The sequence below is a fragment of the Oncorhynchus keta genome, chromosome 19 (genome assembly GCF_023373465.1).
Source record: "Oncorhynchus keta strain PuntledgeMale-10-30-2019 chromosome 19, Oket_V2, whole genome shotgun sequence".
Lineage (NCBI taxonomy): Eukaryota > Metazoa > Chordata > Actinopteri > Salmoniformes > Salmonidae > Oncorhynchus > Oncorhynchus keta.
Genome location: NC_068439.1, coordinates 10,359,197 through 10,376,552, shown reverse-complemented (window position 1 = coordinate 10,376,552; position 17,356 = coordinate 10,359,197). Strand labels below are relative to the sequence as shown.

The 17,356-nt window shown below is 40.4% G+C and overlaps 2 protein-coding genes, 1 long non-coding RNA gene and 1 other non-coding gene across 4 annotated transcripts; 3 read left to right on the top strand and 1 right to left on the bottom strand.

Moving 5' to 3' along the window:
* The first annotated feature begins 1,619 nt into the window (after nt 1-1,619).
* LOC118397932 (uncharacterized) lies at nt 1,620-4,975 on the top strand. Its single transcript, XR_004828529.1, has 7 exons — nt 1,620-1,802; nt 2,060-2,098; nt 3,030-3,121; nt 3,661-3,734; nt 4,011-4,054; nt 4,419-4,488; nt 4,663-4,975. It is a non-coding gene; the product is annotated as an uncharacterized LOC118397932 (long non-coding RNA).
* On the top strand, nt 3,506-3,588 carry LOC118398894 (small nucleolar RNA Z195/SNORD33/SNORD32 family). The gene has a single exon (XR_004828716.1). It is a non-coding gene; the product is annotated as a small nucleolar RNA Z195/SNORD33/SNORD32 family (small nucleolar RNA).
* Nucleotides 4,976-5,584: 609 nt separating the features above from the next.
* LOC118397930 (uncharacterized protein C6orf47 homolog) lies at nt 5,585-11,526 on the top strand. The gene is made up of 3 exons (XM_035792782.2): nt 5,585-5,979; nt 6,167-7,714; nt 9,535-11,526. The coding sequence occupies exon 2, from the start codon at nt 6,743-6,745 to the stop codon at nt 7,670-7,672; it is 930 nt and encodes a 309-aa protein (XP_035648675.1). The 5' UTR covers nt 5,585-5,979; nt 6,167-6,742; the 3' UTR covers nt 7,673-7,714; nt 9,535-11,526.
* A 1,298-nt stretch (nt 11,527-12,824) lies between these two features.
* Nucleotides 12,825-16,098, bottom strand: LOC118397928 (E3 ubiquitin-protein ligase PPP1R11-like). The gene is made up of 3 exons (XM_035792781.2): nt 15,789-16,098; nt 14,943-15,051; nt 12,825-14,811 (listed from the first exon to the last, which is right to left on the bottom strand). Exons 1-3 carry the CDS (start codon nt 15,864-15,866, stop codon nt 14,645-14,647), a joined length of 354 nt encoding a protein of 117 aa, XP_035648674.1. The 5' UTR covers nt 15,867-16,098; the 3' UTR covers nt 12,825-14,644.
* Between the last annotated feature and the right edge of the window lie 1,258 nt (nt 16,099-17,356).

Here is a 17,356-nt window from a genome sequence, read left to right as displayed (position 1 = left end):
TTTAACGAGGCAAGTCAGTTAAGAACAGATCCTTATTTTACAGTGACGGCCTACCCCTGGCCAAACACTAACCCAGACGACGCTGGGCCAATTGTACGCCGCCCTATGGGACTCCCAATAATGGCCAGTTATGATACAGCCTGGAATCGAACCAGGGTCTGCAGTGACGCCTCTAGCACTGAAATTCAGTGCCTTAGACCGCTGGTACTGTGGTTGGGACTCTGCTGTTGTGACAGCTTTATGTTGGCCCTAACCGTTTGTGGGCACCATTTGTCACCGTTATAGTGCAATGAATGATATCGCCACTGCAATAACGTATCCACCAATCCAAAGAATAGATGGGAGCTAGTGCCGCTTTGTGGACAAAGACTTCCATTGACTTCCATTGGATGCAGTCTATCACAGTGCCATCCGTTTTGTCATCAAAGCCCCATATACCACCCACCACTGCGACCTGTACGCTCTCGTTGGTTGGCCCTCGCTTCATACTCGTCACCAAACCCACTGGCTCCAGGTCAACGACAAGTCTCTGCTAGGTAAAGCGCCGCCTTATCTCAGCTCACTGGTCACCATAGCAGCACCCACCTGTAGCACGCGCTCCAGCAGGTATATCTCTCTGGTCACACCCAAAACAAATTCTTCCTTTGGCTGCCTTTCCTTCCAGTTCTCTGCTGCCAATGACTGGAACGAACTGCAAAAATCACTAAAGCTGCAGACTCTTACCTCCCTCAGCTTTAAGCACCAGCTGTCAGAGCAGCTCACAGATCACTGCACGTGTACATAGCTCATCTGTAAATATCCCATCCAATCTACCTTTTAATATATATATATATATATATATATATATATATATATATATATATATATATATATATATATATTTCACCTTTAAATAAAGATAAATAAATAAATACTGCATGGGGATGAGGTAGGTAGATACCATAATGTATTTATTTATCTTGCTCCTTTGCACCCCAGTATCTCTACTTGCACATTCATCTGCTGCACATCTACCATTCCAGTGTTTCATTGGTATATTGTAATTACTTCACCACCATGACCTATTTATTGCCTTACCTCTCTTATCCTAACTCATTTGCACATGCTGTATATAGATTTTTCTACTGTATTATTGGTTGCATGTTTGTTTATTCCATGTGTAATTCTGTGTTGTTGTATGTGTCTACCTGCTTTGCTTTAACTCGGCCAGGTCGCAGTTGCAAATGGGAACTTTAACCAGCCTACATGGTTAAATAAAGGTGAAATAAAATAAAAAATTGTCATGGCGGAGAGAAGTGTATTTTGTCAGGATATCTATAAAAGTGGGCGTGCCAGAGGGTGTGGTTTGTAGGCCTGTCATGGATATTTCGTGAGAAATACGCCACCTAGTGCGCATAATAAGTATTTGTCGGAGGTTTTGAAATCTCAGAAATTGTCGATATTTTCCAGTTTATCACCTTGTAAATATTTACCTGAAAACGAACGTGGAAATATAGACGTTACAATATTGTATCTAAAAATCATTATGGGATATGTATGAATGACAATATAAAAACAGGCACTATATGTGCTAGCCGTATAGCTGTAAGGACCCAGCCGTATAAATAAAACGACCCGCGTTCATCAGGCCTCTCTCCAGTCAAGACGCTTGAATGAGTGGTGTAGGCAAATGAGAAAAAACAAGATGAAGACACGCGTTACATTTATGTCGGGAAAAATACATCCCAAATGGGTTGGTAATGCTTGTTATAAAGACGGCGAGTGTGGCTGAGAGGTTGCCCAAGTCACCAGAAGTTTGCAAGGTAAATCTAACGAGTTTATATACCTACTTTAGCTAGCCAGCAACACCATGTGCGCATGCATGAAAGACGTGCACCGCTGACCCTAATAATGAAATGTGTCTATGTGAGAGTGTGTATGATGATTTACTAGACTAGAGTCTCTGATTTTACAGTGATGTTCTTTCACAGTGCACTGAAACACTTCCCTCTATGTATCATTCACTAACGTTACCTATGTAGCTGAAATGTAATTAATGCAACATGTTTGGTTGTCTCAGGGAAGTGGACGGGCGTCTCAAGCAGTGTATCATTTGATGGTGAGTTTCTGGGGCACCTGGAGGTTGACAAATAATGTTACTGAAGTAAGATCCATTGTTTGCTTTCCGCCCGTAAATGTTGTATATTTTACTCTGCAATTAATTTAAAACTCTACATTTTGCGTGCTAAAACACGTGTTTTTTAAAATTATATTATGGATCCCCTTCCTGTCGTCCAGCAAAATTACGCCAGTTATTACAATTTAATAAAACAGTACGCTAGATTCAGATTTCACAAGTGTGCCCTCAAGCCACTACCACATCTACAATACAAAATCCATGTGTAAGCATAACATATCTGTGCCTGTGTTCCATAAGTTGTATAAGTTTACTGCTTACATAAGTTACTTGATGTGGAATAGAGTTCGTTGTAGTACTGTGCGCCTCCCCTAGTCTGTTCTCGTCTTGGGGACTGAAGTTTAAATGTTCCGAGCTTGCCCAACAAACATTTAGTTAACCATGTAATTTCGTCTGGACAGTACTGATGACTGACTCCTGAGTGGTGCAGCTTTTTACGGCACTGCATCTGGGTCGGTGTAATTTGGTGAACGTTCCAAAAAACGTCGTAAATAACAAACGCATACGACGTATCGTGGCAGAATTAGATACCGGGCAGGGAGTGGCAATTCTGTAACGTTTTTCACACGCCATGTTTATTCCCCAAAAGGTCTGTCCTATTAAGAATAAGTTACGTTGTGAGTTGATACCTATTCGGCAGCTAGGTTATTTGCAAATGCTACTTTTGTATGCGTTTGGCGTTGTTTTTTTAGAACGTAACAGAGTTATTGGTTAAATATAATGAATCATTGATTTGTTTTGCAAACTTTGCTGAAATTTGACATGCTTTTGGTTCTGATTTAACAAATATTCACACTAGTTATATAATGTCATGTGTTAACTATGTCTCCTTCCTCTAATGCTGCATTCTCAGATTCCATGACGTTGGTCTCCAGTATTCTGCTCTGTGGGGGGAAATAGCTGGATCGCAATGAATGCCAACTCCTGCAAGTGTTCAGCCAATTGGTGAGATTAATGCACGGAAGCCCTGTTGGCTCCATCAGTGTATGCATTAATGATTTCCTAGACTAACCTTTGACTACATCATGAAGTTCACGCCACTGCTCTGGAAATGCATACCGGGTATCATGCCATCAAGTACCTTTGGATTCTAATGTATTTCATTACTTTCTAGACTGATTGAAGATACTTTCATGCAATGCTCTTAACCTTTGTGTGTAATATTTGTTATGCATTAAAGTAGTTTTCATTTGAGGTCTCTTCGTGGCTCAGACTACCAGTGAATCAATTCTCTAAACTCTAGTTATATACATTTATCCAGAGTACCAGTGGCTGTGAATAAATTCTCTAAACTGTAGTTGTATACATTTATACAAGTACATATTTTTGCTTGTCAGTGATGTTTACCACAGTAATGTATTTGAGTTTAACGACCATGAGAATACTTTACATGCACTACCATCTGAGACATAAAAGCAACCTTGTTGAATCATCTGAACCTCAGGCTGTAGCAAAAAAGCTTACGGTCTTGCTGTGTTTCCCAGGTTCTGCTGCTCGATGGCAGGGGCCATTTTAATTTGTCTGCTTGCTGCCATTGTGGCAACATAAGTTCTGCTGGGTGAGTTGTGAAATCAATTATTTTGATCCATTAGTACCATCTAATGACTAATTATCCAGTCCAAGGATTTCATGTCACTTGACATGTGTACTTACACCATGATCTAGCTATGTTAATATATAACTTGTTTCAGCTGTCAGTGATTCTGTTTAACATACATTGCTTGAGTAACTACTATGATAACTCACATTACCATCTGAGACAGTGAATATTATACAGTGGTCCTGTGTACTTGTCCATGTTTCCATATGTAATCATGGATTTCTCTGCATTCAGGCCACAAGGTGGTTGTTGAGGGTGTCACCATCTTTGGAACAAATGTAAGTAATTGACACTTTGTATTTTTGTGACATTCGTGTTTTTGGTTTACTTGTGTTATGGGATAATGCCTGTAGCGTCTATGATGATTGCGATTTCGGTTCCTGAATTAAACTGATGCTTTCTCGCAGCGCACTGAGACACAAATGCCAAATATCAAGAGCATGTGAATTAGTCCTGACTCTGTTATTCACTACATGATCACTTGCACTGATAAGAGTCTATCGGTTGGTTTCCCCAGTCACTTGTTTTGCAAGTGATGAGACCTTATTGTTTCAACCGAGTAGCTGATAAATCCGATTGGTTAGATGTTTTCGTATGTACATTGTAATGGAGGTAGTAATTGTTGCTTTCTCATTTCTTGAGGTTGAGTGTTGCTCCTTTGCCCTGCCCAGACCAGACCGCGGACTCCAGGATTACTTGTATAAGTTCACAGGTCAGTACAGAAGGTTGTTTCCTTGCTGTGTTGGTGCCATGTTGTCTCTTTGAATATACCAGTTGACGGTGTCTGATTACCATTAAGCTCTTTCAATGCACTGACACTGCAATTTATTTGTCTTAAGTTCCTAATCATGTTATGTGTTTGTAACTGACACGTTTGTCTTTTTAGGACTTGGAGGATCTTGAAATAGATGGGAGATTCTTCAAGAGCTTCAGTTGTGAAATGAAATGCTTAACGTAAGCATTTAGTTGATTGGGGGACTTTGCCGTATGCTGTGGGTATGAACAATTTATCTTGGCTTTGATTGCCTGAAGTTGGCAAGACTACAATCAAGGAATTTCGTTGGTCATATGTGACACCCTCCTACCAAAGGTTAACACTCTGACAACTGCTGATGTAAAAGGGATATTTAATTGAAAGTCAATTGCCACTTATCATGCAATTTGTGCTTGCAGTGTTCAATAAAAAAAATGTTGAGTCATCCGTGTACTGTTTTTGACTGGGGGTATGGGCTTAAATTTTTTGTGATATCTAACACTACCCCATACCTCTTAAGGTTGCCCCTGTAAGAAAGAGGTCACTAACCGACAAGCATTCAATGCAGAAGTTTCACATGAATAGTAAATACTTTCTACTGTTTAATTTAGTCAGTTTTGGCTAGTGTATCAATTCTAACCAGCAGTCTGATTAAGCCACTACAAATCACAGCCAACAATGGCCATGTCATCCACGGGTACACGCAGAACAATGGCGCATAACAGGGTGTGTTAATGTGAAGCATCCGGTTAGCGTTTCAACTCAAAACCAAATTTGGTGATGGGAGAAGGTGGATTTTTGGCTTACATTATGCCACTTTTCTCATCGGTGACACATTTGCTCCTCCTACGGGTTTCTTTCCGAAACTAGAATCTTAACAGGACTGGAGGAATTGTAGACGGTACCTTAAAAGTTTCAAAAAAATCACAAAAAATCAAATTTGAACGCATGGCCAAATTGAGTTATTACGCACACGCATCACAGATCAGGCGTTCCTAAAATGTAATATGCAAATAAATGCTAGAACGCACCAATCGGAGCTCACTAGTTTATGCTTGACTCTGCCTGCTATGGTTAATTTCTACAGTGGAAAGACTGACCGTAGCCTATCTAGGGTTATATAATCTTTGGTACAGAACTCGTTTCACTCGGCTCGGAAGTATGCCAGCTATTTCCGGTTCCAGGTGCGTTCTATTGTATGCTAACTAGTTAGCAGCTTCAATTACTGCAGATAATCGGCGAGTTTTGCAGTTTTCGTAATGAACGTCTAGCTGATATCGTATGGACGTAATTGTAAAAGATGCCAGTCGTTTAAGTGGATACATCCACGACGTTTAGAGAACAGTTCAGTGCGTTTGGCACTCAAATTAACCTACTTTGCCAATAAGTTGATAGCTAGCTACGTGGACGTTTTCGGATCTTGATTAGCGAACTGTTATAGGGGACAAGGTGAGTTTTGCTTTAGCGAGTGACAGCTAACTTTAACTTTACTACCGTTAAATTTATCTAGCTATCAATATGTAACTTTTTTTTGTAAGATTATGTAGCGCTTAGCTGGCTAATGTTAACCATCTTACTAGTTACTATTTTTGTTATGATGTAACAATGTGTTGACTCCTATTTTAACCCCCCACAGTTCAAGAAGTGGAAGAGACTCAAGAGAAACGCTGTCAGAGATTTAATATTGGCCTGCTTACATTCCTCCACTAAACGTCTTTACCCTGTAAAGTTGGACATGTTCTTCAGAAAGTACCTGAAAATATTGTAGCCAAGTACATATATGTATAGACTAAGATATCTTACAATTGAATCCCTAATCTTTACACTGTAGACGTAAAACTGGCTATTCGATTTACTCAAAGTTGTATTTTTGGTATGGTTTGTATGGCACTCACTGTTATAAGAGAGAAATTGGATAAAGCAAGGTGAAAGTCTATTTGGGGAAGACATGTAGCTAGTACCTCACATTGGAATGTTCCCTTTGGTGTAGGTGTTGTGCTGTGTAGGGACCGTATTGTTGGTTTCGATATAACATTGAACACTTACAGGTCTTTCATGTCCTGAGGTGCACACCCTCTAATTGTTAATTTGACTCATTCATCTAATGTACTATACTCTAACAAAACCTTTGAGCTGATAGACATACAGTTTAACCCGTACATTCTTCATAAATCCTTTAGTCTAAAATACAGACAGAATTAAGGGAGCTGACATGACAGCTGTAGTAGGAAGAGTCTGGGGGTGGTTGCGTCCAGCTGTCTCCTACCGGCCCTGGGGCAGCAAAGTAGCACCTGACAAAACCATGAAAGACGAGAGGCAGACAAGAGGCAGCTGGGGCTTGGGAGGGTTAACAACATGGTTTTGGGGAACTGGACAGAAAAGGCAAGCAAGTGACCAAACAACATTGATTGATGAGTACTGGGAAGCAAGTGAGGAGAAAATCCAGTCCCTGGAAATTGAAGATCTGGGCGAGGGCAAGCAAGTGGCTGAGGGGAAAGCAGAACATGGTGGCTCCAGATGGTGGACTAAGGTTCTGCCGTCCCGCGACTTCCTCTGGCCAAGAGCAGCTGAACCTGGTGGGCTCAAGCAGAGGAAATGTATCGGTGGAGGATGGGACTCTGACAACGATGGGGAGTATTCTGACTATGGAACTCCTCCACCTTCTCCCACACCTAGCTCCTCATCAGCCTTCCGGTTCTTTGCACGTGCCTGGAATGGGGAGATAGTTCCGGAACACTATGAGATCTGCTTCAACCTCCTCCGTCACCTGTTTGACCTGCTCGTGGTGGGCTTCCTGTGGACTGTGTCCCCCCCTACCAAGTTGGTCCTGGAGATGCTAGGGATCCAAGGAGGACTGAAGTTGTGGCTCCATGGAATGGCAATGTTTTTTGTCTCCACTGTTGGAATGGCAGGACTGCTCTGGGTGGTCCAGGAGTATCTTCCACATTTTGCTCTGGTGTACGGCATCGTGCAAGCACTAGTCATCTCTGTCAGCGTCCGGCAGTGTGTGATCTTAGGAGAGGGCGATGAGGTGGAGGAAGAGAAAGGAGAAAAGGAGGTGGAAGATGAGGAGGAAGTGGGAGACGATGGGGAAGTGGGAGACGATGGGGAAGTTACAGAAATGTACCTGACTACAAAATAATACATCAAAGGAAAGATGATCCGTGAAAGGAAGTTTGTTTTGGTAAGTTCTTTCAGTCTCTTTCACTCTGTTTGATTTTCTGTGTTTTCAAACTGTACTACAGCCTTGGGATGTAAAGTGTGAGTTTTCATGTTAACGAAATGCAGAAAAATGTAAAAATATTGGGCAAACTTAGTGTAAACTCAAACTATGGAGACTATTCTTGTCTAGTTTAGCAATCTTTGCACCTTCTACAATTTTTTTTTGTTTGTGTATTTTTTGGGGGGTCATTTAGCAGACACTCTTATCCAGAGCCCCAAAGCTTTTAACCGCTAGGTTACAGCCTGCCACAAACTGCTCTGCTTTCAGCTATTTTAATCTACAGCCCGCCACAAACTGCTCTGCTTTCAGCTATTTTAATCTACAGCCCGCCACAAACTGCTCTGCTTTCAGCTATTTTAATCTACAGCCCGCCACAAACTGCTCTGCTTTCAGCTATTTTAATCTACAGCCCGCCACAAACTGCTCTGCTTTCAGCTATTTTAATCTACAGCCCGCCACAAACTGCTCTTTCAGCGATTTTAATCTACAGCCCGCCACAAACTGCTCTGCTTTCAGCTATTTTAATCTACAGCCCGCCACAAACTGCTCTTTCAGCTATTTTAATCTACAGCCCGCCACAAACTGCTCTTTCAGCTATTTTAATCTACAGCCCGCCACAAACTGCTCTGCTTTCAGCTATTTTAATCTACAGCCTGCCACAAACTGCTCTGCTTTCAGCTATTTTAATCTACAGCCCGCCACAAACTGCTCTTTCAGCTATTTTAATCTACAGCCCGCCACAAACTGCTCTGCTTTCAGCTATTTTAATCTACAGCCCGCCACAAACTGCTCTTTCAGCTATTTTAATCTACAGCCCGCCACAAACTGCTCTGCTTTCAGCTATTTTAATCTACAGCCCGCCACAAACTGCTCTTTCAGCTATTTTAATCTACAGCCCGCCACAAACTGCTCTGCTTTCAGCTATTTTAATCTACAGCCTGCCACAAACTGCTCTGCTTTCAGCTATTTTAATCTACAGCCTGCCACAAACTGCTCTTTCAGCTATTTTAATCTACAGCCCGCCAAAAACTGCTCTTTCAGCTATTTTGATCTACAGCCTGCCACAAACTGCTCTTTCAGCTATTTTAATCTACAGCCTGCCACAAACTGCTCTGCTTTCAGCTATTTTAATCTACAGCCCATCACAAACTGCTCTTTCAGCTATTTTAATCTACAGCCCGCCAAAAACTGCTCTTTCAGCTATTTTGATCTACAGCCTGCCACAAACTGCTCTGCTTTGAGCTATTTTAATCTTGCAACCAGGGAAAAAGAACTGTGACATTCTCCAAGTTGTGTGAAACCAGCTTGAACTAATGACATATCAATGGCTTTGGGGAAAGACATGTCATTAGAGTTTATATGGAGAGCAGTTATGTATGAAGAAAGGATGGGATTTTATTTGCCTGAAGGGTTGCTGCTATAATACGCACAAACAGCAGCCCCATGGGAATAAAGTGAGGGTTTTGTCCATGTAATAGGGTCAAAGTGCACGTTTGCTACATAAAATTACAAAGAGTGTTTATTTTTGGGCAAGGTCAGGTTGTCCCTGCCTCAGTACGTTTTCTTCTGTTTGCCTAGTGGATACAACCCAGACTTTTAGAGCTGACCGTTTTGAAGTTGTTTTCATCTCCTGTTTTTCTCTTGCTGTTGTCATCCTAATGACCTTCCCATGTGATGTTGTTATGGTTTGCTTGAGGCTATTTTAAAGCATCTGAACCACTAACTGTTTACTGATCATTAGATCATTTACTGATCTGTTTACTGATAATTTCTCCCCACAGGAAATCCTTTGACATGGAGGAAAGTTGGGGGGGGGGGGGTGTTGTTTCGAGACCCTGACGTGGAGGGACTGAGAAGTTACGTATCGACAGCCTATCAATGCAAAGACAGTCACGTGAAAAGAGCTGAGCCCAGCTGACACTGTGTTCAATGAGGAGAGGGAGAGAGACTGAAGGACTTTGAAGCTACATTTCACCTCACTACTGTGATATTCACTGGAGCTGAGGCAAAGCACATCCACTACAATCTTGGTCAAATAGGCCCCAGTGATAACACTGTTGTGTTGAGTTTCCCTCCCCCTAAAGTACTATTCTTTGATACTCAAATTCATACAATTATGTTTAATTAGACATGGTAAGAGGGATTATTTTTGTTTTGTTCAGATTCACTTTTGAAAATCTACTCGACAGATACCAGCACCTTTTTTTCATAGTTTTCTTTCAAAGCTTGATGTTTGTTTTTTGGACGCAAGGTTTTTATTAGCCTTTTCTGTTTATTTCCTGTGCCATAATACTGCATGTGTAGGTAGTTTAACTTTACAAGTATGCCTTAGTATATTACCGTATCCCTGTCTTTCTCCATGATAGTCATATTCTTAATAGTACACTACAAATTGAACACATGTATATATGTATCTGTCTTATCACACACATGGTTCCTGATTTGAAAGGTAACTTACAGACCAGAAACATTCAATGGTAACCCTTTTTTTTTTTTTAAGAAAATGTGTTTATATGGAACTTGGTTGTGCAGTTATCCAGTAGCAAGTTTTGCACAATCCCATAGAAACCAACAGTCAAGCTCAGGAACACTAAATTCTACCTGCAAAGGTTTTCTTCCTCCTCAGCATGAGCCACAATCTACAGTATTGCATGCGGAAGAGGTTTTTTTTTTTTTACCCACAGTGCCCCTGTACCATGAAAGAATGTTCTAGTTTCTACAATGGCCTTTTTCAGATTGTTTTTTTTTTTACCCACAGTGCCCCTGTACCATGAAAGAATGTTCTAGTTTCTACAATGGCCTTTTTCAGATCGTTTTTTTTTGTTGTATCGTAGCAAAACAGATACAGCTGTCAAAACTTGATAGTGATGCGGAACGTTATACGATACTACCCTCGCTGCGTACTGATACTGAGAACTTTGAACAGTGATACCATATCTGCAATTCCTCTCTGCCTTTTATCTCGTGTGTGTTTTTTTGTCACATTTTTTGACTTGTTACTCCATGTGTCGATTATAAAGAAAGATGTTGTTTTGTAACGAGAATGTGCAATGTCCCCAGACAAGTGCTGGATCACTGTCAAAATGACTCGAGAATCTGATTCTCAAAAGCAAAACAATGACATGACAATCCACCATGGCCATGTTCAGTAGCCAAACATTGATCAATGTTGCAGATGTAAAAATGCCATGAAACGAGTGACGTATAATATCTCATATGGTGTGTTTATCCCTAGAAGGCACCCTATTTCCTATATAGCCCTCTGGGTCCTGGTCAAATGTAGTGCACTATGTGGGGAATAGGGTGCCATTTGGGATGTATGCAAGGCCATGTGTCAGGTATTGGGAGCTCTCCGTCAATAGGATTCATACTTTTGGCAGCCAGGACAAAGACCAGAATAACCTCCCTGATGAGGTCCCTGGATGTGATCCGGATCATTTGACTTATTTCTACTCGTCTCCATGGCCACAAACCACTAATTCAGTATCCCTCTGTGTTGACCTATAGTGAGATGAGGTAACTACGGTACAGTCCTGGAAACCTGAACGGTCTTGTAGGTGGGGTTGATGGGAGACCCAGGGGTTTATTCATTAGTGCACACCGTAGAAAAACATTGTGCAACAGAAATTAGTTCTGATAGTCTTCCCCCATTTGGCCTGTTTGCTTACGTTTGGTTCCTAATGAATACACCCCTGGCCAGAACTATCAATGTTGTAGGAGAGATTGTTGGGAGGTCCAGAACTAATATAATAATAAACCAATATTCTCATTTCCATGCAGCCTTGAATAATCTTTATTTGTGCTATGATATACACATACAGCTCAAGTTCAACTCATGTAACACACTTGGACAAAGTGATTTCATCTTTTATTCACATTAAATCTGATCTCATATGATGTATTTTATGTACAGAAAGGTGCTTTACCAGTACAGGAACATTGTATGTGTGTATCTGTAATAGAACATGGTGATGTATAGTGAAATTGGATGTAGTCCATTATACATAGTGTATGTTATCACAGATCAAGTACAGTTTTAAGTAGTAATACGGTGTTTGGAACCACAGAGGATGAAGCCTGAGACACTGGTCTTTTCTCAATTGCATACTCCTCACGTCCTCAAAATCCATTGGATGAGAAAGCCAGAGGTCCCACCCCTCTAACCGTCTCCTTCGATTGGGTTTTGAGAAGGAGAGAGGATGCGAGGAGTATACAATGGGGAAATGGCCAGTGACATTTGGTCAGTTGAGACACTGGTGAACACAGCTTGGGCCAGCAATTCATCATGCACCTTCTCCATTCAAAAACTCTCTTTCTCCCATGTCTTCTGTTGAACTGCATGATCTGGACTGCGGTAAATACCAAATTTTGTCCCACTTTATGTTTAGTCTAGTATGGAAAGTACACAGCAGCACTAAATAAATGGCATTTATTTCCTCTCACTGAAACAAACGTTATCTTCTCTGCCCGATCACAGTGCAATAAGTATGATGCAAATATAAGACTGATTTAAAATGGCAACTTTTTTTTTCTTCATAACCAACCAGCATGCAGCGGAGGTTACTGCCAATGTTGCCCTGGTGCATTCATTCTCAGAGGGCATAATGAATTAAAGAATATACAGTGAACTACAAAAGTATTGGGACAGTGACACAACTGTTGTTTTGCCTCTGTACTCCAGCACTCAAGGATGTAAAATTATGCATAGACTGTGAGGTTAAAGTGCAGACTGTCTGACTGAGGGTTACAGACACACAAATGTCATACCCCCAAGACATGCTAACCTCTCACTATCACAATAAACGGGAGGTTAGCATTTTATGTCATACCCCCCAAGACATGCTGACCTCTCACTATCACAATAATGGGAGGTTAGCATTTTGTCATTCCCCCCAAGACATGCTAACCTCTCACTATCACGGGAGATTAGCATTTTATATCATACCCCCCAAGACATGCTAACATTTTTAGGGGGAGCGGGGGATGTGATATGTTCGTCTAACTTTCTCACATATTATTATTCACGATTCATTCAGGATTATCCAGAATTATGGTAGCACCCACATTCATGTAGAAGTGTTCAGAAACATATATTATTTGACTCCAAAATGACAATACATTATTTACCATTCATTTCTATTGGGCACAAAATAATCTGAAACAACCAAACAGAAAATGAATCCAACAAATTTGTAGTCACAAGCTTGATGTAGTCATTGCGTGCTGTGAATATGGAACCAAATACTTCACTTTGTACTACTTTAATACACATAAGTGAATCTATCCCAATACGGTTGGTCCCCTAAAATGGTGTGGTCCTTCTGTAGCTCAGTTGGTAGAGCATGGCGCTTGTAACGCCAGGGTAGTGGGTTCGATTCCCGGGACCACCCATACGTAGAATGTATGCACACATGACTGTAAGTCGCTTTGGATAAAAGCGTCAGCTAAATGGCATATATTATTATTATTATTATTATAAATGGCAGGACTATGTACATAAAGTGTTGTAATTTCTAAACGGTTTACGATATGAATGAAAACACTTTCTAATTAAAGCTGGAAGTCTGCAATTTCACCTCGTAGTCAGTGTCATTTGAGTAGAGCCAAAACAACAAAAATGTCACTGTCCCAATACTTTTGCAGCTCAGTGTATATAATCTGTATATAATTTGTTGCATATGCATGGTTTGTAAGATTTTTCTAATTATTGGTATGTTGACATTCTCTCACCTCATCAATACAAAAGGACATATCTTTACAACATCTTCTCAGAATTTAAGGCAATCTGCCATCAATTCTATTCTTATTTGAAGTGCTGAGACTAATGTACTCAACACTTCTGAGGATTGTAAAGGGCAGGGAGAGGATTGTGCATCAACACATTTTCACTGCACTCAACTAAAAGGTAATGTCAGCAATGTTACATGAAAATAAGAAAAACAAGACTAGCATTTCCTTAAAATAGTGTCCTAAATACTCCCCTAAACGTCTTTAATGTTACCGATAGACCTTGTCTGTACAACATTGTGTCCATAAAATAAGACTGTTTGCTACTTAAGTATTCATGGAGTACTCATTACTTTGAAGTAGAGATAAAAGATGTTACGACCCAAATGGCACCCTCTTCCCTTTAAAGTGCAATACTTTCGACCAGGGCCCTATATAGGGAGTAGGGCAGGGCTCTCCCACCCTGTTCCTGGAGAGCTACCCTCCTGTAGGTTTTAACTCCAACCCTGTTCCTGGAGAGCTACCCTCCTGTAGGTTTTAACTCCAACCCTGTTCCTGGAGAGCTACCCTCCTGTAGGTTTTAACTCCAACCCTGTTCCTGGAGAGCTACCCTCCTGTAGGTTTTAACTCCAACCCTGTTCCTGGAGAGCTACCCTCCTGTAGGTTTTAACTCCAACCACAGTTGTAACTAACCGGATTCAGCTCATCGACCAGCTACAAAAACCTACAGGATGGTAGCTCTCCAGGAACAGGGTTGGAGAGCCCTGGATAGGCTGTTGTTTGGAACTCGCTCCCTAGTAGTAGTCTGGGTACCAGACTATTTCAGCTCTCTACAATGTTACATCATCATCTTTCCAAATCCCTGTTTGACAAGCAGGAACAGACTGTCTGGCACACAAGCTAAGATACTGCAACATAAGTAAAATCAAGTATTTAGACAAATAAGGAAAAGTACTCTTTATAAAAAAAAAAGAAAAATGATTGTAATATATACAATGAACTCTCAACAGCACCCCATGTTCTTATCAAACAGGTTGTGTTCTTTCCTTTGTTCTGTCTCTTCTAATCTTTATCCCTTTTCCTCCCAGTACTGCAATGACTGAACTAAATGAGACTGTGTGTGTAGCAGTATGTGTCGTAACCCCCAGTCTCCACTCTTAATCATTAATGGGCATGTGATCCTCCAGAGTTCCCCCCACCCCCTCCACTGTGTCCATGCATGTCTTTCCCATGTCCTAGAATGCAGTGTGCACTTCCACAGCCTTCGTCATCTCCCTCGCTTTCAGAGGAGGACTCTCCGAACTGCTTGGGTTTCTCGTAGACGCAGCAACCTGTCAAGGTGTCAGAAATACTCAGTCATCAATAATGCCAACAATTGCATGCATATACTTTAGAGTACCAGATAACAGAGAAGTGCATCTAAACAGCTAGAAACAGAGGGAGGTGTGAAATAAATACTCACACTTGGAGGACCTCCTTCCCAGATGCTCGTTGTCCACTGTGTCGCTGGACCACTCCACCTTCTTGTCAGTCTTTCTCTTCCTCAGCTTGATGGTCAGGCTACGTCCCTCCTGAGAGACACAAACAGGAGACTGTTTAAGCTTCACCTTCATACAGGCATATGGTGTTTCTCTTGTCAACAAGGTCATGTAGTCAGTCAACATCACATTTGCTAGTTAGTTGATGGGCTGGTACAACTGGCAATGTGCTACACTTGACAGCTAGGATCAAATCGTCTCACCGTGATTGTATGATCTAGTTAGTAAGGGGCAATTCCATGTAACGGAATTACACCAAGACTCAGATTGTTTTATTTCCAAGTTGAACAAACCATAGATCTCTATGCACAATTACTATTGTGAACAATTTGTACAGTTTTTTTACGAAAACATTTATAGGAAGAACTGTGCAGAAGTTTGACAACACAATAAAAAACAGAGCGAAGATTTAAACGTATTTCTTCTGTAAATTACCAAACGTTGCATTTGCACAGTTTTTACTAGTAAATGTTTTATTTATTTACTGTGTAGTAAATTGTTCAAAGTAGTCATTGTGCAAAAATGTGTATGGCTTGTTAAACTTCGAAATCAATTACTTTTGTTTGGCATAGGTTTTAAAGTGAAAAATCTGTGCCTCTGCATAAATGCCGCGTTACCATGGAATTGATGGATTACTTTAGCTATTGTAACTAGATAACTGATCTACTGCGGCCTCTGCATGCATATTGGACTCGATTCCAAACAGTTTATTCGTTATCTTCCTGTATCTACTACTTGGCTAATTATTTGAGTTTCTATAGCTAGTTTACCTGCTGGAGCGGTGGCGGTGTTTCTACTTGAATGGTCTCCGTTATCGCCTCGTTAGAAGTACCTGGCGCCTCCGCCATCCCGATGATGTTTGTTTGGCGGTATTGAGGTCGCGCCAGCCGTCAACAAACGTCAACGTTGTTTTGGGAACAACAACCACCCTGTTTCTGCAACAATAAACAGACTCGTTGTCGTTGGATGTTCCGCAAGAAGCTGTATCAGAATTACAAAAAAAAGAATTGGCTATATGGAGGAAGTCATTCCGAGACGGACCACTTCCGGTGGTTCCGTACGCAAACGTGTTCGCCTGAAACAATGATGCTGCAGCTAGCTAGTTAAATGACACGAACATAATTATCAAGGGAAAACTGTTTAAAAACTGTTTAATTTTATTCTCTTATTTATCCAAATGTATTTACAAAGCAAACAAATATGAACTGAAGATAATTAGAATATACCAAAAAAAATGAACACTTTGATCCCATGTCTATGAATAATTTTAAATTAAACTTCCTTAATTTTGTTAACAAGTAGGTATGTGTGTGGCAACATCCACACTTTTTTCCAACAGATATTATCAATAAATCCGGCCCAATAAGGCATGACAAAAGGTATACAATATCCTGCTGAAACAAGGTTCGTATCACTCTGTTGTTGAATGGACCAAAAGAGGAACAAATCTTTCCTACTGATGAGTCAACAGGGTTAATGGAAGGTAGGTTCTGAGGGTCTTGACACGTTCCTGAATAACATAGCAACACCTGAAGGAATGGCATCTAAAATAACTGCAACATCTTTAGGTGTTACAGGGACCTTGTAAAGTGATAAGAATTCCTTATAATTAAGTGAAAGAGCCTCTGCATTTACCAGTTGGCTCACCAATAGGATATTATTTCGGAACCAATATTCTAAAAACAAAGAAGTATTTTTATACAATATATCCCGATTATTCCATATATAATATCTGTGTGGAAAAAAAAAACATGTTTATAAATTAAGGACCATGACAAGAAAACCTGCCGATGAAAAGCAGAAAGTTTCACTGGCACTTTGTCAACATTATAATTGCAAACCAACATGAAGTTAAAAATTATTCATAAATATTATCCTGCCAACCACTATATGAAGAAGTTTAAGGAAAACGTCAACTCAAATTGCTCCTTTTGTAATGACCACCCAGAAACAGTGTTGCCTCTTTTTTGGCATTGTGTTCATGTAAGAAAACTGGCAAGACATATGTATAATTGAACACATTTATGAAGATTTGACACTATTGTGGAGAGATGTACTGCGATAGAAATAAGCTGAAACAATTTTATGTAATTCATTTCATTATTATTTTAGCCAAATTTCATATTCACAAATGTAAATTTACAAACAAAAAACACCACGTTTTCTTACCTTACAAAAATACATTTAAATGTATTTTCAGACAATTAAATACCCGACTAACAAAAAAGCTGTTAGAATTGTAAGTGTCTCTATGTCCCTTGTTAAGGTCCTTGTGTAATGTGATTTTGTACCCCCAATTTGATATTGGTGTAGTTGAAGGGTCACACGTACTAAGTAC